The sequence below is a fragment of the Macaca mulatta genome, chromosome 10 (genome assembly GCF_049350105.2).
Source record: "Macaca mulatta isolate MMU2019108-1 chromosome 10, T2T-MMU8v2.0, whole genome shotgun sequence".
In the NCBI taxonomy this organism is placed as follows: Eukaryota; Metazoa; Chordata; class Mammalia; order Primates; family Cercopithecidae; genus Macaca; species Macaca mulatta.
This window is the reverse complement of record NC_133415.1, coordinates 12,994,093-13,017,347: the sequence shown is the minus strand read 5'-3', so window position 1 is coordinate 13,017,347 and position 23,255 is coordinate 12,994,093. Positions and strand designations below refer to the sequence as shown.

The 23,255-nt window shown below is 42.9% G+C and overlaps 1 protein-coding gene across 1 annotated transcript in view; it reads right to left on the bottom strand.

The window, feature by feature from the left end:
* Positions 1-313: 313 nt before the first annotated feature.
* The window catches only part of DMC1 (DNA meiotic recombinase 1), a 54,129-nt gene continuing 31,187 nt past the window's right edge, over positions 314-23,255 (bottom strand). Inside the window, exons 9-14 of the mRNA XM_001094012.5 lie at positions 22,561-22,652; positions 21,136-21,209; positions 20,892-21,006; positions 19,522-19,582; positions 7,615-7,731; positions 314-1,469 (exon numbers count right to left, since the gene is read on the bottom strand). Of these exons, the coding sequence (XP_001094012.1) occupies positions 1,400-1,469; positions 7,615-7,731; positions 19,522-19,582; positions 20,892-21,006; positions 21,136-21,209; positions 22,561-22,652 (529 nt within the window). The 3' untranslated portion in view covers positions 314-1,399. The remainder of the gene's footprint in view (positions 1,470-7,614; positions 7,732-19,521; positions 19,583-20,891; positions 21,007-21,135; positions 21,210-22,560; positions 22,653-23,255) is intronic.

Below are 23,255 nucleotides of genomic sequence, written 5' to 3'. Positions count from 1 at the left end.
AGTGCAGTGGCTCTGTCTTGGCTCAATGCAACCTCCGCCTCCCGGGCTCCAGCGATCCTCCCACTTCAGCTTCCTGAGTAGCTGGGACCACAGGCACACACCACCATGCCTGGCTAATTTTTTGTACTTTTTGTAGAGATGGGGTTTTGCCATATTGCCCAGGCTGGTCTTCAAACTCCTGGGCTCAAGCAATTCATTCTCCTTGGCCTCCCAAAGTGCTGGGATTATAGGTGTGAGCCACCACGCTCAGCCCTGGAATTTTCATGTAAGTTAATGCAACATTAAAGTCTATAAAGATTGAAGTCTATAAAACTTTTCATTGTATATTGTCATTAGTATTTTAATTTTTACATATTTTCACCATGCATGCATTTTGAAAACAAGATTTTATTTTTGTTTAACAATCAAAAAAAAATCTTTTACACATTTCTAAGACTAGTATTTGGAAATTTTACATTTAAATTAATTTTAACATTAAAAAAGATATGTATTTTTGAGACGGAGTCTCACTCCGTCACCTAGGCTAGAGTGCAGTGGCACCATCTTGGCTCGCGCAATCTCTGCCTCCCAAGTTCAAGCGATACTCTTACCTCAGCCTGCAGAGTAGCTGGGATTACAGGCACATGCCACTGCGCTTGGCTAATTTTTGTATTTTTAGTAGAGACAGGGTTTCTCCATATTGGCCAGGCTGGTCTTGAACTCCTGACCTCAAGTGATCCACCTGCCTCGGCCTCCCAAAGTGATGGGATTACAGGTGTGAGCCACCACGCCCAGCCATAAATACATTTTTAAAAAGTAATTTCTGCTTGTCAAAGTCAAATGATTTAAAATTTGGCTTACTTTAATGTTTGTTTTCTGTTGCTATAAAGGTGAATATGCAGTTTGGTATTATAAATAGAAAGAGCTTTTTTCTTGTGGAAAAACATCCAGCTCTGTAAGTCAGTGGCACTATACCCTAGAAAAATGGTGAAGGCAAAGTCCTTAGGAGAATGGGGCATTTCTGAACTCTTAGACTTTCCATTTGCTTAGTGGCTCACTTTGAAAAGTGAAAGGGAGGGAATCACGTACGCCTTTCCCAACAACTAGTTTTACATAGGTATATATACATACACAGAATGAGAGAATTTCAATAGGTACATATATCTACTATATATGTCAGGTATACACACACACGCATGCACACACACATATATACATATCCCTGAATTTACATACAATGTATAGTTATCACAAATCAAGGACTTTTAAGATAAATATAAGATTTAAATATCTTTTGCTGACTTTCCTTTAGTAACATGTGGGAAAAAAACCTCTATTTCAAGATGTGAAATTGGAGACTGCTTTTCCATTTCTTCAGCTCCTAATAAGCACTAAGAAGCGATTTGCATCAATTCACCACCTACTCCTTGGCATCCCCAATTCCTCCAGCAGTTATTGCGAAGGTGGCTTCATTTTCAGGCATCTCAGGACTAACAGAATACAAGGGAACAGAAGTTTATAAAAAGCTCTATTTCTATAAATACTGTATTCAAGTCACAGGCATTATGCTCCCATCAGTCTGAGTCTCCAGAGACATCTGAGAGTTGGTACAACCAAATGTGGCCTACAGAACCTACCCACAAGTATTATTAACCCTCACAAACATTTATTGAGCAACTTCTATATATAAAGTTCTGAATGTCAAGAAAAATTACCCCAAACTTGGAAACAGATGAAAGGATAACTGGGTGTTTATTTATTTATTTTAATTTTTTTTTTTTTTTTGAGATGAAGTCTTGCTCTTGTCCCCCAGGCTGGAGTGCAATGGCGAGATCTCGGCTCACTGCAACCTCTGCCTCCTGGGTTCAAACAATTCTCCTGCCTCAGCCTCCCGAGTAGCTGGGATTACAGGCATCTGCCATCACGCCCGCCTAATTTTCATATTTTTAGTAGAGACGGGGTTTCACCATGTTGACCAGGCTGGTCTCGAACTCCTGACCTTAGGTGATCTGCCTGCCTCGGCCTCCCAAAGTGCTGGGATTACAGGTGTAAACCACTGCATCTGGCCAACTGGGTATTCTTTTAGTATAGTGTCAGGTATTGTATAGCAGCCCCTTCGGGGTTTATCTGATTCTATAGGGGTATGCACCTTTCTCATGACTGGACTAATGTAGGAGCAAACTGTAAAAGACTTTGTTTTTTTTTTTTGTTTTTTTTTTTTGAGGCGGAGTCTTCACTCTGTCGCCCAGGCTGGAGTGCAGTGGCACCATCTCGGCTCACTGCAAGCTCTGCCTCCCGGGTTCGCGCCATTCTCCTGCCTCAGCCTCCGGAGTAGCTGGGACTACAGGCGCCCGCCACCGCGCCCGGCTAATTTTTTGTATTTTAGTAGAGACGGGGTTTCACCGTGTTAGCCAGGATGGTCTCGATCTCCTGACCTCGTGATCCGCCCGCCTCGGCCTCCCAAAGTGCAGGGATTACAGGCGTGAGCCACCGCGCCCGGCTGTAAAAGACTTTGAAATAAATTAAAAGATTACTGAGTACCTTCCGTGGAAACATAGGTTGTCTAGCATATCCTCCCAGGTTATCCAATTCTCTTTTTTTTTTTTTTTTTGAGACAGAGTCTTGCTCTGTCGCCCAGGCTGGAGTGCAGTGGCGCGATCTTGGCTCACTGCAACCTCCGCCTCACGGGTTCAAGCGATTCTCCTGCCTCAGCCTCCTGAGTAGCTGGGACTACAGGAGCCCACCACCACACCTGGCAAATTTTTGTATTTTTAGTAGAGACGGGGTTTCACCATGTTGGTCAGCCTGGTTTCGAACTCCTGACCTTCCTGCCTCGGCCTCCCAAAGTGCTGGGGGATTACAGGTATGAGCCACCGCGCTCGGCCCCCATGTTATCCAATTCTGTGAGGGCTGTATGCCTTCCATTGTCTTTGATCTATTTTATAACTCCGTAAGTTGTAGAGAACTATGAGCAGTGCAAATTGTTTTGTCCAGAGAGATGTAAATCGTGTAAAGTGAAATGCAATTGATTATTTTCCTATAGATATTGACTCATTTTTCATCAATTTATATTTCATTTTGTTAGAGTAGGTAGTTAGGCAGACATGAGCAGGGAAGGAGAGCCCCCCTACCCCACCAGGAATGTAATGCAACCATCAGGTGATGGTCAGGTGGTTGTTAAACTGTCTCTTTAAAATAATAGGCTGGGTGTGGTGGCTCACGCCTGTAATCCCAGCACTTTGGGAGGCTGAGGTGGGCGGATCACTTGACATCAGGAGTTCGAGACCAGCCTGGCCAACATGGTGAAACCCCCTCTCTATTAAAAATACAAAAATTAGCTGGGCATGGTGGTGGGTGCCTGTGATCCCAGTTATTCAGGAGGCTGAGGCAGAAGAATTGCTTGAACCCAGGAGGGGGAGGTTGCAGTGAGCTGAGATCGTGCCACTGCACTCTAGCCTGGGCAAAAGAGGGAGGCTCCATCTCAAAAAAAAAAAAAAAAAAGATTATTTCAGTATTCCTTTGATTGACTACAATGTTCATTTGAATCACTGGTTTCCTCCTTAATTCAAGGGTTGAATAAAATCTTTGATACATGTTCATTTTATATTTATTTGCAAGAAAGTCAAGTTTTTAATTTTTTTAAAAATCATATTTTAGCAGTTACTGGACCCTATAGATTGTACAAAAGAGACAGAATCTTTACTTTTAAGGTGTCTAACAGGTGAGCTAAGACATATGACTAGATGAAACCATTTAGTTCGACGAAGTACATTTGTTTTTTGGGGTGTTTTTTTGAGACAAAGTCTCTGTTGCCCAGGCTGGAGTGCAGTGGCAGAATCTCGGCTCACTGTAACTTCCCCCTATTGGGTTCAAGCGATTCTCCTGCCTCAGCCTCCTGAGTAGCTGGGATTACAGGCACCCACCACCACGCCCGGCTAATTTTTGTATTTTTAATAGAGACGGAGTTTCACCATGTTGGCCAGGCTGGTCTTGAGCTCCTGACCTCAGGTGATCTACCTGCATCGGCCTCCCAAAGTGCTGAGATTACAGGCATGAGCCATTGCGCCTGGCCCAATGAAGTACATTTGTCACAAATTTCTAGAGCTTGCCAAAGCTCCATAAAACAGCATTTTGGTGGTGGGCGCCTGTAATCCCAGCTACCCGGGAGACTGAGGCAGGAGAATGGTGTGAACACGGGAGGCAGAGCTTGCAGTGAGCAGAGATTGCGCCAATGCACTCCAGCCTGGGCTACAGAGCGAGACTCCGTCTCAAAAAACAAAAAACATAGCATTTATGGGCCGGGTGCGGTGGCTCACGCCTGTAATCCCAGCACTTTGGGAGGCCAAGGTGGGAGAATCACCTGAGGTCGGGAGTTCAAGACCAGCCTGACCAACATGGAGAAACCCTGTCTCTATTAAAAATACAAAATTAGCAGATGTGGTAGTGCATGCCAGCAATTCCAGCTACTCGGGAGGCTGAGGCAGGAGAATCTATTGCAGTGAGCCAAGATCACTCCATTGCACTCCAGTCTGGACAACAAGAGCGAAACTCCTTCTCAAAAACAAAATCAACAACAGGCCAGGCGCGGTGGCTCATACCTGTAATCCCAGCACTTTGGGAGGCTGAGGTGGGCGGATCACTTGACATCAGGAGTTCGAGACCAGCCTGGCCAACATGGTGAAACCCCCTCTCTATTAAAAATACAAAAATTAGCTGGGCATGGTGGTGGGTGCCTGTGATCCCAGTTATTCAGGAGGCTGAGGCAGAAGAATTGCTTGAACCCAGGAGGGGGAGGTTGCAGTGAGCTGAGATCGTGCCACTGCACTCTAGCCTGGGCAAAAGAGGGAGGCTCCATCTCAAAAAAAAAAAAAAAAAAGATTATTTCAGTATTCCTTTGATTGACTACAATGTTCATTTGAATCACTGGTTTCCTCCTTAATTCAAGGGTTGAATAAAATCTTTGATACATGTTCATTTTATATTTATTTGCAAGAAAGTCAAGTTTTTAATTTTTTTAAAAATCATATTTTAGCAGTTACTGGACCCTATAGATTGTACAAAAGAGACAGAATCTTTACTTTTAAGGTGTCTAACAGGTGAGCTAAGACATATGACTAGATGAAACCATTTAGTTCGACGAAGTACATTTGTTTTTTGGGGTGTTTTTTTGAGACAAAGTCTCTGTTGCCCAGGCTGGAGTGCAGTGGCAGAATCTCGGCTCACTGTAACTTCCCCCTATTGGGTTCAAGCGATTCTCCTGCCTCAGCCTCCTGAGTAGCTGGGATTACAGGCACCCACCACCACGCCCGGCTAATTTTTGTATTTTTAATAGAGACGGAGTTTCACCATGTTGGCCAGGCTGGTCTTGAGCTCCTGACCTCAGGTGATCTACCTGCATCGGCCTCCCAAAGTGCTGAGATTACAGGCATGAGCCATTGCGCCTGGCCCAATGAAGTACATTTGTCACAAATTTCTAGAGCTTGCCAAAGCTCCATAAAACAGCATTTTGGTGGTGGGCGCCTGTAATCCCAGCTACCCGGGAGACTGAGGCAGGAGAATGGTGTGAACACGGGAGGCAGAGCTTGCAGTGAGCAGAGATTGCGCCAATGCACTCCAGCCTGGGCTACAGAGCGAGACTCCGTCTCAAAAAACAAAAAACATAGCATTTATGGGCCGGGTGCGGTGGCTCACGCCTGTAATCCCAGCACTTTGGGAGGCCAAGGTGGGAGAATCACCTGAGGTCGGGAGTTCAAGACCAGCCTGACCAACATGGAGAAACCCTGTCTCTATTAAAAATACAAAATTAGCAGATGTGGTAGTGCATGCCAGCAATTCCAGCTACTCGGGAGGCTGAGGCAGGAGAATCTATTGCAGTGAGCCAAGATCACTCCATTGCACTCCAGTCTGGACAACAAGAGCGAAACTCCTTCTCAAAAACAAAATCAACAACAGGCCAGGCGCGGTGGCTCATACCTGTAATCCCAGCACTTTGGGAGGCTGAGGCGGGCAGATCACGAGGTCAAGCGATCAAGACTATCCTGGCTAACACAGTGAAACCCCTTCTCTACTAAAAATACAAAAAAATTAGCTGGGCGTGGTGGTGGGTGCCTGTAGTCCCAGCTACTTGGGAGGCTGAGGCAGGAGAATGGCATGAACTGGGAGGCAGAGCTTGCAGTGAGCCGAGATCGCACCACTGCACTCCAGCCTGGGCGACAGAGCGAGACTCCATCTCCAAACAAACAAACAAAACAACAACAACAGCAACAACAACAAAAATGTAGCATTTATGTATTATAATCTTTAACAGAGACAGATGGTGAAAAACAAAATGGTTGGAACAAAAACTATCTTAGATAGATGGGGGAACTGATTATTTAATATTTATTCAATAATAATACATAATAAGTACTACTGTGATTCATAGCAAACACCAGATTAAGAGCTCATCTGATCTTTAGGGAGCAGCTTTTCCCTCTCTAGGCTACCCTAGAGTTACTGCAAATCTTTGCTTTGTGGCTTGGGGTTGATCAGTCAGTCACAAATATGACACATCTACCATGTCCCAGGAACTGGGAATACACCGGTGAGGAAGCAAACCCTTAGGATTACTATCTAGAGGGGATGACATATGTTATACAAATCATTACCAATAAAATGAAAGTACGTTCCTTGAGGGCATGAACTAGTCTTTTTGTTTTGTTCACTGCTTTATCCCAAGAACCTAGAACAGTTAACATGTAGTAGTTTTTCTCTGTAAAAATTTATTAAATCTGTAATTCTTTATTTTTTTAAATTTTGTATTTTTTATTTTTTTAAGACAGAGTTTTGCTCTGTTGCCCAGGCTGGAGTGCAGTGCCACGATCTTGGCTCACTGCAACCTCCGCCTCCCGGGTTCAAGCAATTCTCCTGCCTCAGCCTACTGAGTAGTTGGGATTACAGGCGCCTGCCACCACGTCCGGCTAATTTTTGTAGTTTTAGTAGAGATGGTGTTCCACCATGTTGGCCAGGCTGGTCTCAAACTCCTGGCCTCAGGTGATCCGCCCACCTTGGCCTCCCAAAGTACTAGGATTACAGGTGTGAGCCACTGTGCCGGGCCAAAATCTGTAATTCTTAATTAAACACATAAAGTGCTGAGAAAGAATATAGCATATAATATACTGAGTAACCTAGACTGTAAGGGTTAGGGAAAGGTTCCCCGAGAAAGTGATGTTTAAACTGAAACCTGAAAAACAAATGGAGTTAACTTGGCAAAAATACTTGATACTTACCTTGCACTTACTACACTTTAATTGGAATTGATGATTTCATTATCTAGGTGTATGCTTTGAAAGGTCAGGGAGCAAGTCAACGTGTCAACAGAATTCCTCAATCCCTAGTACCTAGCACACAGTAGGGACTTCCCAATAAATTGAATACTTTTTTTATAAGGAAATTCAAATACACAGCATCTGCCAGTAATAATTATAGCCTTGCGGTGGCTCACACCTATAGTCACAACACTTTGGGTGGCCAAGGTGGGAGAATTGCTTGAGCCTAGGAGTTTGAGACCAGCTTGGGCAACATGGCAAAACCCCGTCTCTACACACACACACACACACACACACACACACACACAAAGAATAAAAAAAAAATTACCTATCATAAATCTTGGCAATTCTGAGCTCTCCTCTTCCCTTTCGCAAGCTTATTCTTGTTGTTGAAGCATGAGCCAGAATGTGTCCCCCAATGGGTTTTTTGGGATCTGCCTGAAAGCTGAATTAATAAAATACCTTTTCAGGTTTCATCATATGGACTATATATGGCAATATCTGCCATTACAAGGCAACCTTTCTGTGGTGGATGTCAGGAGTTGGAGTAAGTGTATATTCTAAACAAGCAGAGGCTTGTTCATAAACTAAGGAGTGGGGTGAGTTTTGGAGCTGCTATATACCTCATCTAGTCTAGGCTTCTGAGATTCCTATGATAGTTTATATTTTGTTTGACTTTTTCCTTTTTTTTTGAGATGGAGTCTAGCTCTGTCGCCCAGGCTGGAGTGCAGTGGTGTGCTCTCGCTCACTGCAACCTCTGCCTCCTGGGTTCAAGAAATTCTCCTGCCTCAGCCTCCCAGGTAGCTGGGATTACAGGCGCCCACCACCATGCCCAGCTAATTTTTTGCATTTTTAGTAGAGCCAAGGTTTCACTGTGTTGGCCAGGCTGGTCTTGAACTCCTGACCTCATGATCTGCCTGCCTCGGCCTCCCAAAGTGCTGGGGTTACAAGCGCAAGCCACCACGCCCAGCCTGACTTTTAAAAATGAGATTACTGGCCGGGTGAGGTGGCTCACGCCTGTAACCCCACCACTTTGGGAGGCCGAGGCGGGCGGATCACCTGAGGTTGGGAGTTCAAGATCAGCTTGACCAACATGGAGAAACCCTGTCTCTACCAAAAATACAAAATTAGCTGGGTGTGGTGGCACATGCCTGTAATCCCAGCTACTCAGGAGGCTGAGGCAGGAGAATCGCTTGAACCTGGGAGGTGGAGGTTGTGGTGAGCCGAGATGGCGCCATTGCATTCCAGCCTGGGTAACAAAAGCGAGACTCCGTCTCAAAAAATAAATAAATAAATAAATAAATAATAAAGCACACTACATGGTAATTTTAAATGTATGGGTCTTATTCCCCAACTATACTCTAAATCTCTGTTCATCTTTGAAACTCCAGTGCCTGGAAAAGTGCCTATACTATACAGGGCACTCCATAAATATTGTGGAATAAATACAGAGATGACAATTTGGGACTCCCTAGTCTAGGTCCTTCTTGGACACAGATTTGTGTCATATCTTCAAAACTGCAATTCAGGGAACTTTTGAAGAGTGTTCTGACAGAGGCAAATATAAAAGAAGATAGATTCCCCCAGTTGAAGCACCATGCCTCCCATGCCATTATAGATAACCTAAACAAGACTGGGAAGCTAGAGCTTCTAGATGTGTAGTCATGATTTTTCTTCTTAGCAAACTATTGTTCGCTGTTACTAGTGTGGTACCCGATGTGCAAAAAAGAATAGAGACAATTGCTTGTCATTACTGTAGGTGAAGAGCCTGAATGTTAAGAACACTATTTCCAAAAGGAGATGATTTTGAATCACCCGAATGGGGAAATAAATTATAGCATTTGCAAAAGGGCAAAGAAAACATATAGGAATGAGGCTGGGCACAGTGGCTCACGCCTGTAATCCCAGCCCTTTGGGAGGCTGCGGCAGGTGGATCCCTTGAGCCCAGGAGTTCAAGACCAATCTGGACAACATGGTAAAACCCCATCTCTACAAAAAAATACAAAAATTAGCTGGGCAGGGTGGTGCGTGCCTGTAGTCCTGACTACTCAGGAGGCTGACGCAGGAAGATCTCTCGAGTCCAGGAAGTTGAGGCTGCGGTGAGTCGTGATTGTGCCACTGCACTCCAGTCACTCCAGCCTGGGTGACAGAGCAAGACCCTGTCCCAAAAGTAAAATAAAATATACAAAATAAAAAAAAAAAAAGAAAAAGAAAGATATTATGGGGATAAAAAAGTCTTAACAAATGATTCATAAACTAAGAAGTTATACTTAATCAAAATAGGCTGTGACATAGCAGCCTTAGCTCCAGGAGAATATCAAGCCAATTCAAATTTTGTTTGTTTGATATAATCCATAGGTTAAAAAGAAAGGAAAACAAACAAATTTTGTTTGTTCCACTAAGATGTTCGGGATTTTGTGTCAAATTTATGGATTTTTTTTTTTTTTTGAGACGGAGTCTTACTCTGTTGCCCAGGCTGGAGTGCAGTGCCGTGATCGCAGCTCACTGCAATCGCCACCTCCCAGGTTCAAGTGATTCTCCTGGCTTAGCCTCCTGAGTAGCTAGTAGTAGATTACAGGCGCATGCCACCACGCCCGGCTAATTTTTGTATTTTTAGTAGAGATGGGGTTTCACCATGTTAGTCAGGCTGGTCTTGAACTACCTGACCTCATGATCTGCCCGCCTCAGCCTCCCAAAGTGCTGGGATTACAGGCATGAGCCACGACCACGCCTGGCCAAATTTATGGCTCTTAACCTTTCTTGTAGGTCACTAACACTTTGATAATTTAATAAAAACATTCCCCTCCCCCCCAAAAAAGGCACATATACACACATACAAAAATTTTTGTGTAAGTCTAGGAAATTCATAACCCCTTCTCTGGTGTACATGGGAATTAATAATAATAATAATAATAATAACTAAGATTTACTGAGTCCTTGCTACGTGGCAGACATTCTTCTAAGTCATCACATTTTTCCCTTTGCTTGAATTCCATATCTAGTAAATAATTTCAGATCAAAATTTGGATTCCTATTGAGGTCTGCTTACAGGGAGAGAATGTGCTGGTCACATGAATCTCGAATGTAGTTACATTTTCATTATCAATAAACTGGCCCCCTGGTTCTTCATTCAGTCTCATGAGCTTGATTAATGTGTGTCTGCTCCCAAGAAACAGATTGGTTCTTAGTAGGCTGACCAAATCAAACCTCTGCCTGCAAGGCTGAGGGCTCTGGACTATGGTCAATTCACTGGAAAAATGGATACATCCCTGCAAAACCTCTCAGGTGACAGCATACCAGCCATTCCCCAGGCAGAAGCAGCCCTGATATGAGCACTGGAGTTAGACCTGGGTTCAAATTCTGGCTTTTTAGCCATATGACTTGAAGAAAATTGTTTAACCATTCTAAATCTCTGTTTCTTCTTTTGTTATTTTTTTTTTAGACGGCATCTTTCTCTGCTGCCCAGGCTAGAGTTCAGTGCCAGGATCTCAGCTCACTGCAGCCTCAGCCTCCCGAGTTCAAGCGATTCTCCTGCCTCAGCCTCTGGAGTAGCTGGGACTACAGGCACCTGCCATCATGCCCGGCTAATTTATGTGTTTTCAGTAGAGACAGAGATTCACAATGTTGGCCAGGCTGGTCTTGAACTCCTGACCTCAAGTGATCCACCCACCTCGGCCTCCCAAAGTGTTGGGATTAGAGGTGTGAGCCACTGCACTGGACCTCCTTCTCCTTTTTTTTTTTTTTGAGACGGAGTCTTGCTGTGTCACCCAGGCTGGAGTGCAGTGGCACAATCTCAGTTCACTGAAAACTCTGCCTCCCAGGTTCAGGCAATTATCCCTGCCTCAGCCTCCCAAGTAGCTGGGATTTTGCCATGTTAGTCAGGCTGGTCTTGAACTCCTGACCTCAGGTGATCTGCCTGCCTCAGCCTCCCAAAGTGCTGGGATTACAGGTGTGAGTCACCATGCCTGGCCTTATTTCTTCATTTTTAATGGGGGATAATAACTGTAATAGTTGTAAAATAAAATGAAATAATTCGGGTAAGGCATAAGTTCAGTGACTACAATTATTTACCTGCTTTCCTAATCCTGACTTAAACATTTATTACCTATATTACCTTGGGCTACCTTTATGAACCTCAGTTTCTTTCACTATAAAATGAGAGTAAAAAGACTTTACCTCTTAGGGCATTGTGAGGATTCAAGATATATTGAATCTTTTTTTTTTTTTTGAGACAGAGTCCACTCTGTCACCCAGGCTAGAGTGCAGTGTCATGATCTTGGCTCATTGCAAACTCCACTACCCAGGCTGAAGTGATTCTCCTGCCTCAGCCTCCTGAGTAGCTGGGATTGCAGGTGTGTGCCACCACACTGAGCTAATTTTTTTGTATTTTTAGGATGTGGAGTTTCACCATGTTGGCCAGGATGGTCTCAAACTCCTGACCTTAAATGATCCGCCTGCCTTAGCCTCCCAAAGTGCTGGGATTACAGGTGTGAGCCACTGCACCCGGCCTGAATCTCGAATAGCATACATAAAAGCCTCCTATGTGCCAGGAACTATACCTGTTCACTTACATACGTTTGTTCTATCCTTACGGCAATCTTGGCACATAAGAGATCCTCGATAAAGGATAATTATTGGCTGGGCATAGTGGCTCACACTTGTAATCCCAGCATGTTGGGAGGCCAAGGTGGGCAGATCGCTTGTTTGATCCCTTGGAGGCCCACGAGTTTGAGACTAGGCTGGCAACAGGGTGAAACCCTGTCTGTACAAAAAATACAAAAAATGAGCTCGGTGTGGTGGCATGTGCCTGGTTCTGTGCTGTCTTGGAGGCTGAGGTGGGAGGATCGCTTGAGCCTGGGAGTCCAAGGCTGCAGTGAGCTAAGATCATGCCACTGCACTCCAGCCTGGGCAACAGAGACGCTGTCTCAAAAATTAAACTAAACTAAACTAAACTAAAATAATACATAGGATAACTATTATTTAACTAAACAATTCAGCTAAAACAGTCACTCTGTCAGTGAAAAGTAGACCAGGAAACTTTTCTTTAAGTTTCTTTGAACTTCCTGACTATTACAGCAGTTATAACCAAGTCTTGAGGTGAAGTACAAGAAGGTGTAATAGCATTCCACATTCTTTTAGAGGGCTTTAATTTTCTTCTATTTCTGACCAAGCAAAAACAGCTTCAGAAAACCACCCACAACCCTCCTTGAGCCTATCGTCTTATTTCCTCTACTTTTATATTTTCTTCTCTTCTTCTCTCTTCCTTTTGTCAGGGAACTGGGGAGTATGGCGAGGAGGGGGAAGAGATGGAGGTGGATATTAGTAATAAAGAGGGGATGAGAATATTTCATTTCTCCCCCTCTGGTTGAACAGGATATGGCATATTACCTTGTTGAGGGTAAGACCCAAAACAGCCTGACCTGGCAATGTCAAATTAGGATGCTGGAGTCATGAAACATATAGAGTTATGGTATAGGATGGGGAGGATGGTACAGTGAGGTTCAAGTAGCATTAACTTTGATGTCAAAGATACCTGGGTTCAAATCCTGTCTCCCACATTCTTAAATTCTGGGATTGGGCAAGCACTAAGTATTCTGAGCCTCTGTTTCCACCTTTATAAATTAGGAATAATCATCATGCCTACCTTAAATACTGATTGAAGTGTGGATCTTGAGGGGCATGAGCAAGGGCAAGCTTGAGGGACAATAAGTACTCCTGGTACTTTTCACTTGCTAAGGAGTGAGGTTACAAATGGCATTTTCGAGAAGTGGTCCATTGAGGAGAGAAAGATTGAACTTGCCCAAGAATGAGGAGGCTTTTTTTTGAGATGGAGCCTTGCTCTGTCACCCAGGCTAGAGTGCAGTGGCAGGATCTTGGCTCACTGCAACCTCTGCCTCCTGGGTTCAAGCAATTCTCCCTGCCTTAGCCTCCCAAGTAGCTGGATTACAGGAACCCGCCACCGCACCAGGCTAATTTTTGTATTTTTAGTAAAGATGCAGTTTCGCCATGTTGGCCAGGCTGGTGTCGAACTCCTGACCTCAGGTGATCCACCTGCCTCAGCCTCCCAAAGTGCTGGGATTACAGTTGTGAGCCATGCCTGGCAGGGGAGGCTTTGAGATTTTGGGAAGACGGGGGAAAGGGGAGTACCGCCAAAGGAGAAGAATTTTGAGGAAAGAGAAGAGATGGTTAAAAAAAAAAAAGGACATGCTTAAGAAGTTTTATTAAGTAATTCTCCCCTCTGTCTTCTTCCAAAATATGCATAAAAATATATACTTTTTTCAACATTTTAAAGATGGAATTCTGGGTTCTTTTTTTGGTGGGGAGGTGAGATGGGGAGGGATTCAACAACATACTGAGATTGGTTTCACAAAAACAACAGGGAGCCTCCAAGGAGGCTGTGAGTTACATTGGGTCACATGATAATTAGATAAGATGATGCATAAAAGCACCTGGCACATGGTAAGTAATCAATAAATATAAATTAATTTTGAGAGGGAGGAAAATGAAGTTCCAATAGTTCAAATCACTTGTACAAGGTCACCATGCTAGTGACCCTGGTTTAATGTTTTTTCTCTAATCATGTTGCCTCTAATTTATGCTAATGATGTTGGATCAGAAGGTGACATCCTTAGGACAGGTGTGGTGGCTCACACCTCTAATCCCAGCACTTTGGGAGGCCAAGGCAGGCGGATCGCCTGAGGTCAGGAGTTCAAGACCAGCCTGGCCAACATGGTGAAACCCTGTCTCTACTAAAAATACAAAAATTAGCCAGGTGTGGTGGAGTGCTCCTGTAATCCCAGTTACTCAGGAGGCTGAGGCAGGAGAATCTCTTGAACCTGGGAGGTGGAGGTTGCAGTGAGCCAAGATCATGCCACTGCACTCCAGCCTGGGCAACAACAAACAAAAAAAAAGAAGGTGACATCCTTAAGAGAATAAACTGACTGTACATTTATAAGACTGCCAGTGTTCTAAGGTGACTTTTTGTTTTCCTAAAACAAATACACAAATGAAGTAGGTGGCAACATCACGGTCTTATTTGTTGTTCATCTTGTTATTTGCCCCAGTGTGAGACTTTATGGGCTGATACTTTGACTTTTTATCTCCAAGTCTTCATCAACTAGATCATTACAGTTCTAAAGTCTGTATTTGTAAGCCTCATCTAGGAGCTACTCCTCTTGCTGTATTGTATGGCAGCTCCTTGCCTCTATAACTTCGTTCCTTTTTAATACAATGTGCGATCAAGTATAATACATGGGATATAACCCTCAATTACTGTCAGGGTACTTGCGGACTCATACCAATTATAGTGATATTTCCCTGACAGGCCCCAGAGGAGCTGCAGCTTGGAGTTTCCCAACACTGAGAAACAAAGATATTTTCTTTATGGGAGGTTTCCTAATAGCATTTAAAATCTTTTAGTTTAAAATTGTCCTTTTTTTCCCCCATTTAGCTGTGGCAACTTTTATGCTTTATATAAAGACAAGCATTTAATTTGTATTGTTATAATTTAATATACTTTATTAACATACCAATTATAGTGAACCTTGTTTCCTAACAATTCAGCTACGTGGAGGAGATGATGTTTCAGAGTTGACTTACCCAGTAAAAATACTAGCCTTTGTTACTTTGTCTAGCACTTTACTTAGCTTCTTCATTTTCAGTCTCCTCCCCATTCCAACTCCCTCTTCAATTATCTGTCACCTCTCCATTTCTTTCATTGTCTTATTGGAATTAATTCAAAATTGTTTTACTCTTTTTGAAACTTTCTACAAATATAAGAAAAATAACCCCTATCTGATCTAATTTCCACTGATTTCCTTTGCCTTCTAACTCTAGAGTGACAGTTTTGGCCTCTTCAATGCTCCCTCCCGACACCTGAAGAAAGAACATTGCTCTTTAACTTGTACTGTTTTATTTGAATGCAACCCACTTCCTCCCTCTGAGCCAATGAGTCATTTTCTCTTTTTAAAGTCAGCCTTAAAAATCTTCCATTTCTCTTCGGTTTAAAATTATTCTCTTTGTGAAGCACTTCATGTCCTGTGTATGAAAGTCACCCCATAAAACAGATGATTGCCTTAACCACTCAACGACTATACTATAGACACTATAGACAATGTGTGACTTACCAAGACTAAACTTTTGAGTTGAACGGACATCATTTATTTTCCTTCTTTCTTTTTTTTATTTTTGAGACAGAGTCTCACTCTGTCACCCAGGCTGAAGTGCAGGGGTGAGATCTCAGCTCACTGTAACCTCCCCTGCCGGGTTCAAACCATTCTTATGCCTCAGCCTCCTGAGCAGCTGGGATTACAGGCACACGTCTTTACACCCGGCTAATTTTTATATTTTTAGTAGAGATGGGGTTTCGCCATGTTGGCCAGGCTGGTCTCGATCTCCTGACCTCGTGATCTACCTGCCTTGGTCTCCCAAAGTGCTGGATTACAGGAGTGAGCCACCGCACCCAGCCACAATAATTTTTTTTTTGAGACAGCTTCTCACGCTCTTGCCCAGGCTGGAGTGTAGTGGTGCAAACATGGCTCACTGCAGCCTTGACCTCCCAGGCTCAAGCAATCCTCCTGCCTCAGCCTCCTCGCAAGTAGCTAGGACTACAGGCATTTGCCACCATGCTTGGCTAATTTTTTTATTTTTTGTAGAGATAAGGTCTCTCTATGTTGCCCAGGCTCCTGGGCTCAAGCAGTCCTTCTGCCTCAGCCTCCCAAAGTGCTGGGATTACAGGTGTGAGCTACCATGCTTGGCCGAGGCCAGGATTTTTGTCTTTTTTGTTCACTAGTGAATTCTCAGAATATTGTTACATAGTAGATTTTCAATAAATATTCATTGAGTGAATAAATGATTGATTTCCCCTCCTCAATCTTTTAAATTGCTTAATACCATTTGAGTAGTTAATATTTTTCATAAGAATCTCTTGTAACTAAGTAGAAAATACTTATAAAATGGTCTTGAGGCCAAGCGCGGTGGCTCATGCTTGTAATCCCAGCACTTTGGGAGGCTAAGGCGGACGGATCACGAGGTCAGGAGATTGAGACTATCCTGGCTAACTCGGTGAAACCCCATCTCTACTAAAAACACAAAAAATTAGCCTGGCGTGGTGGCAGGCACCTGTAGTTCCAGCTACTAGGGAGGCTGAGGTGAGAGAATGGCGTGAACCCGGGAGGCGGAGCTTGCAGTGAGCCGAGATCGTGCCATTGCACTCCAGCCTGAGTGACAGAGCGAGACTCCGTCTCAAAAAAAAAAAAAAAAAAAAAAGGGGGCCTTGAAAAGTGATAGATAGATATCAAACTGCAAAAGATTAAGCAAAAGGTTAAGGGTAAGTTTGGAAAATGCCTAAAGAGAGACACATTCATTTCAATACAATTTACAGAATTTACTCCAGCATATCAAATATCTTTTTATATATATATATGTCAATGATTCATTTAATCTGCTACCACACGATGTATTGCTTCTGTTTTAAAGTAATAGCACTTTGTATTGCAACCATCAGAGTAATAATTAATTTATTCTAATTTAGGCAAGAATCTTCAATGGATGCGAATATAAATACATGAAAGCTGATTGCAGAGGAAGATATTTACACAGTCTCAAATTATCACCCCACAAATTACTAATTAAATGCAAAACGGAATTTTTGTAATTTTCTTTTACAATGGAGACCTCATGTGAATATCATTTTAATCATATGATCAGAATTAATATCACTAATAATGGGACAAACTGCCATCATGTGCCTCCTGATATGATATACTGAGAAGGGCTTAATATTGCTTATGTAGTTTTCCTGTCAAAATGTTTAACATTTTAAATAATGAAGAAAAAAATCAACTTCAAATTGAGGGACATTGCAAAACAGCCTGTGTTCTACAAAAATGTCAGTGCCACAAAAGTCTAACAAAGTGGCCGGGCGCGGTGGCTCAAGCCTGTAATCCCAGCACTTTGGGAGGCCGAGACGGGCGGATCACGAGGTCAGGAGATCGAGACCATCCTGGCTAACATGGTGAAACCCCGTCTCTACTAAAAAATACAAAAAACTAGCCGGGCGAGGTGGTGGGCATCTGTAGTCCCAGCTACTCGGGAGGCTGAGGCAGGAGAATGGCGTAAACCCGGGAGGCGGAGCTTGCAGTGAGCTGAGATCTGGCCACTGCACTCCAGCCTGGGCAACAGAGTGAGACTCCATCTCAAAAAAAAAAAGTCTAACAAAGTTTGAAGAGCTGTTCTGATTAAAGGAGACTAAAGAGACATGACAGTTACACGCAGTGCATGTTCTTTAATTGATCCTGAATTGAATGCAAAACAAAAAAACCCCAACAACTATAAAGGACATTATTGGAGCAATTGGAGACACTTGAATACAATTGTATATTAGATAACATTATTATGCCAATGTTAGAATTTCTGAATGTGATAATTGTATTGTGGCTATGTAGAAGAACATCATTCTTAGAAGAGATATGCTGAAGTATTAAGAGGTGAAGTGTCATAATGTCTGCCAATAATTTCCAGTGGTTCAGAAGAAACTTCTCAAATGACTCAACAAAAAATACATATACAGGCTGGGCGTGGTGGCTCACACCTGTAATCCCAGCACTTTGGGAGGCTGAGGTGGGTGAACCACCTGAGGTCAGGAGTTCGAGACCAGCCTGGCCAACATGGTGAAACCCTGTCTCTATTAAAAATTAAAAAATTAGCCAGGCATGGTGACCCTCCAGCTACTCGGGAGGCTGAGGCAGGAGCATCACCTGAGCCTGGGAGGCAGAGGTTGCAGTGAGCAGAGATGGTGCCACTGCATTGCAGCTTGGGTGACAGAGTGAAACTTTGTCTCATAAAAAAAAAAAAGAAAAAAGAAAAAGAAAACATTTTTAAAAAGCATTATCATGAATTTAGATTTGTTTTGCTTTGTTTGAGACAGTCTTGCTCTGTCTCCCAGGCTGGAGTGCAGTGGTGTGAATTTAGGATTATTGTGATTGCTTATTCAGACACATAATGCTCAAAATTTGTTATGGTGGCAACAAACCTTTCTTTGATTTTTCTATTTTTATTATCCTACTTTAGCTCTCTGTGTCTTTCTATTCACTGCCGTGTTTCAGAGCCATCGATGGTTATGTCATGTGCACAACACTTCAACAAATTCTGAATATGCCTAATGTGAACTGAAGTTCTTTTTCTTCAAACAGGAGACTTCTCCCATAGGGCCTCTGATAAATATATCTCATATATATCCTGTAGAATGATGACTTTTTTGTTTTTATGTATGGTTTTTATTGCACTGATAAGCTGCAATATTAGTTTTTATTTCCCTAGGATCTATTTCTTATCGTCCTCCCATACCCCTTTAGCCCTAGACCAAAGAGAAGCCCAAAGTACTGCTGAAAATGATTAAAGTATCGCTTTATTCTATAAAGAACTAGAGAAAAATAGATTCTGGATATCAAGTGATATTTACAATTATGAAGTAATATACGCTGTGCAATACAGTGATTTTTTTTTTTTTTGAGATGGAGTTTTGCTCTTGTTGCCCAAGCTGGAGTGCAATGGCGTGATCTTGGCTCACTGCAACCTCTGCCTCCTGGGTTCAAGTGATTCTCCCACCTCAGCCTCCCGAATACCTGGGATTACAGGTGCATGCCACCACGCCCAGCTAATTTTTGTATTTTTAGTAGAGATGAGGCTTCACCATGTTGGCCAGGCTGGTCTCGAACTCCTGACCTCAGGTAATCCACCCATCTCGGCCTCCCAAAGTGTTGCGATTACAGGCGTGAGCCACTGCGCCCGGCAATAAAGTGATTTGTGATATATTTGTGTCCACATAAAGACTAATGATTTTGAAATTCTGTTCTTTCTTTCTTTTTTTTTTTTTTGAGATGGAGTCTTGCTCTGTTGCCCAGGCAGGAGTTCAATGGCACGATCTCGGCTCACTGCAACCTCCGCCTCCCACGTTCAAGTGATTCTTCTGCCTCAGCCTCCTGAGTAGCTGGGATTACAGGTGTGCGCCACCACACCCGGCTAATTTTTGTATTTTTAGTAGAGACATGGTTTCATTATGTTAGTCAGGCTGGTCTCAATCTCCTGACCCCGTGATCTGCCTGCCTTGGCGTGCTAAAGTGCTGGGATTACAGGCATGAGCCACTGTGCCCAGCCTTGAAATTATTTTCTGTTTTACCCTTAACCCTCTTTATGTTAACCTCTGTGAAATAAAAAGTAGAATATTGGGGCTTACGTCATAGTTGCTCCTGGATCGGCAGTCATTTGATTGGTGACAAAAACAGCCACATTATATTCTGTATCAAGAGATAAAATTTTAAAACTATGAGAAAGGCTATATATATATATATATATTTATTTATTTATTATTTATTTATTTATTTTTGGAGACGGAGTTTCACTCTTGTTGCCTAGGCTGTAGTGCAATGGCGTGATCTCGGCTCACCACAACCTCCGCCTCCTGGGTTCAAGTGATTCTCCTGCTTCAGCCTCCCGAGTAGCTGGGATTAGAGGCATGCGCCACCACACCAGGCTAATTTTATATTTTTTAGTAGAGACGGGGTTTCTCCATGTTGGTCAGGCTGGTCTCGAACTCCCGAACTCCCGACCTCAAGTGATCCGCTCGCCTCGGCCTCCCAAAGTGCTGGGATTACAGGCGCGAGCCAAGAGAGGCAATATAGATATTTAAAAGTTCATCGTTTAGATTTTAGAGTTTAGGAATATTGCATCATGAATTTATTTTATAAATAACATCATATTCCTATTTTTCATTGACAACAAAAATTATTTGTTATTATTATTATTAAGGTTAGAATAAATATTTTTGGGCCGGGCACGGTGGCTCAAGCCTGTAATCCCAGCACTTTGGGAGGCCGAGACGGGCGGATCACGAGGTCAGGAGATTGAGACCATCCTGGCTAACACGGTGAAACCCCGTCTCTACTAAAAAAATACAAAAAACTAGCCGGGCGAGGTGACGGGCGCCTGTAGTCCCAGCTACTTGGGAGGCTGAGGCAGGAGAATGGCGTAAACCCGGGAGGCGGAGCTTGCAGTGAGCTGAGATCCGGCCACTGTACTCCAGCCCCGGCAACAAAAAAAAATAAATAAATAAATAAAAATAAATAATAAATATTTTTGGTTTAAAAAAACAGTTGTAAAGCTGGGTGCAGTGGCTCATGCCTGTAATCTCAGCACTTTGGAGGCTGAGGTGGGCAGATCATGAGGTCAGGAATTTGAGACCAGCCTGGCCAACGTGGTGAAACCCCATCTCTACTAAAAATACAAAAAATTGGCCAGACATGATGGCAGGTGCCTATAATCCCAACTACTCAGGAGGCTAAGGAGTAAGAATCGCTTGAACCTGGGAGGCGGAGGTTGCAGTGAGCCGAGATCGTGCCACTGCACTCCAGCCTGGGCAACAGTGCGAGACACTGCCTCAAAAAGAAAAAAAAAAAAAAAAAAAAGAGTTGTATTCTCATGAAGGTAATTTTATTAAAAAAAAAAAAAAAAAAAAAACCACTGCCTCCTGACATTATATTCCAAGCTTCTCTGCAAAGTATACTTGACAAACATAGTCACAGATGCCATTTTATTTTAAAGATATACCTTCTGAGATTTTTTGGAGTCGTGACAACATCTGGGCCAATTTTTGCTGCCGTTCGGCCAACTCTCCACGGCCACTGAAATCCACTCGAAAAAGTGCCATTATTGAATCGATAATCTACACAGGATTAAGGTAAAAATAAACATGCATTTGGAAATTGAAGGAAAACGTTATTTGAATAGAGATCAATAGAATAAAAATATTATGCTAAATAGCTCTGTGAAAGCAGTATTTAAAAGCTTGTACCAATAGTTTGAAGATGCCAGCTTCTTCATGGAACTTTGCTGCTACATAATCAAGTAGCTCCATCTGATGTTCACCTGGTGGGAAATGCAGTGAGAAAATGTTATAAAAGTTGAAAGAAGCAGAGGCTAAGATCATTCATATTCTTGGGAGCCAGGCAAAAGAAAGTCCTTGAAGAATTCTCTTATTTATTACTTTATTAAATATTATCGCAGCCTGGCATGGTGGCTCATGCCTGTAATCCCAACACTTTGGGAGGCCGAGGCGGGTGGATTTCTTGAGGTCAGGAGTTCAAGACCAGCCTGGCCAACATGGTGAAACCTTGACTCTACTAAAAAAATACGAAAATTAGGCCAGGCGCGGTGGCTCATACCTGTAATCCCAGCACTTTGGGAAGCCGAGGCAGGCGGATCATTAGGTCAGGAGTTCAAGACCAGCCTGGCAACATGGTGAAACCCTGTCTCTACTAAAAAAAGAAAAATACAAAAATTAGCTGGGCACGGTGGTGGGCGCCAGTGATCCCAGCTACTCGGGAGGCTGAGGCAGGAGAATCGCTTGAACCTGGGAGGCTGAGGCTGCAGTGAGCAGTGATTGCACCACTATGCTCCAGCCTGGGCGACAGAGCAAGACTCTATCTCGTTTAAAAAATATATATAATGGCCGGGTGCGGTGGCTCAAGCCTGTAATCCCAGCACTTTGGGAGGCCGAGTCAGGCAGATCACGAGGTCAGGAGATTGAGACCATCCTGGCTGACACGGTGAAACCCCGTCTCTACTAAAAAATAGAAAAAACTAGCCGGGCGAGGTGGCGGGCGCCTGTAGTCCCAGCTACTCGGGAGGCTGAGGCAGGAGAATGGCGTAAACCCGGGAGGCGGAGCTTGCAGTGAGCTGAGATCCGGCCACTGCACTCCAGCCTGGGCGACAGAGCGAGACTCCGTCTCAAAAAAAAAAATAAATAAATAAAATATATATATATATATAAAAAATATACAAAAATTAGCTGGGTGTGGTGGCACGTGCCTGTAATCCCAGCGACTTGGGAGGTTAAGGTAGGAGAATCGCTTGAAGCCGGGAAGTGGAGGTTGCAGTGAGCCGAGACTGCACCACTGCACTTCAGCCTGAGTGACAGAGTGAGACTCCATCTCAAAAAAAAAAAAAATTATTGCATATTCTGCCTTAGCATATATACCAAATGCTACATTATCCAAAAAGAATGTTACTCTTCATTTCAAAGACTAAGAATAATAAATAATTTAAGGGCACTTTATTATCTAAGGACCTACCAGATGATAAAATTTATAGACTGAGTAAATTAATTTAGAGAAAATTAAAATAGAAAAAAAGTATCAAAATGTTATATCACTCAAGTAGTAAATCAGTGCTGCCAACCTTACATTGACCCAAGCATCCAACTGCATGGGGCTCTTACTAGTATATGCACGTGCATAAAGTACGTTGTCCAGTACTGCATCATGGTCTACATTGAAGCGATCAGCAATGTCCCGAAGGCGATCTGGACGGCTGGAGTATGCCAAGATTAAGGATCCAATAAATCAATTATAAAAAAGCTTAGACAACCACTACAAAACATAGTATCTTACATAAATTAACAGAGAAGCCAAACAATGTACCTGTGAAGGTATTCTAGAGGATGCTAGCAACCATTTAAAGTCTATACAAGATTTGTTTTTTCATAAGTGCCTCAACTTACCATAGGTAGTGATAATGGTCATAGAAATGTGGGGCAGTAATGAATTTAACTATTAAATGATCAAATCTTTACAATAACCTTGGAAGCTAGTTTTTATGGCCTATTTTACATTTTACAACATAGGACACTGGGAAACAGAGATTAGGCAAATGACTTGAGCTTATGCAGCAAATCGGTTACAAGAGAAAAACTGGAAACTAAGCTTTGTGAGTCTTTTTGTTCTCAGATCTACAATAGATAATAGACCTATAACAGATAATATCACTGAATTATAATTCAGTAACTGCAAAGTAGATTAATTCACTCTCTTCAAAACCCTCATTTGCTCAATATGAAATAGTTTACTATATCATTAATCACGTGTTATTAAATGATAAATGTGACTACATGAACCAAAGGGTCAAAAAGGTAAC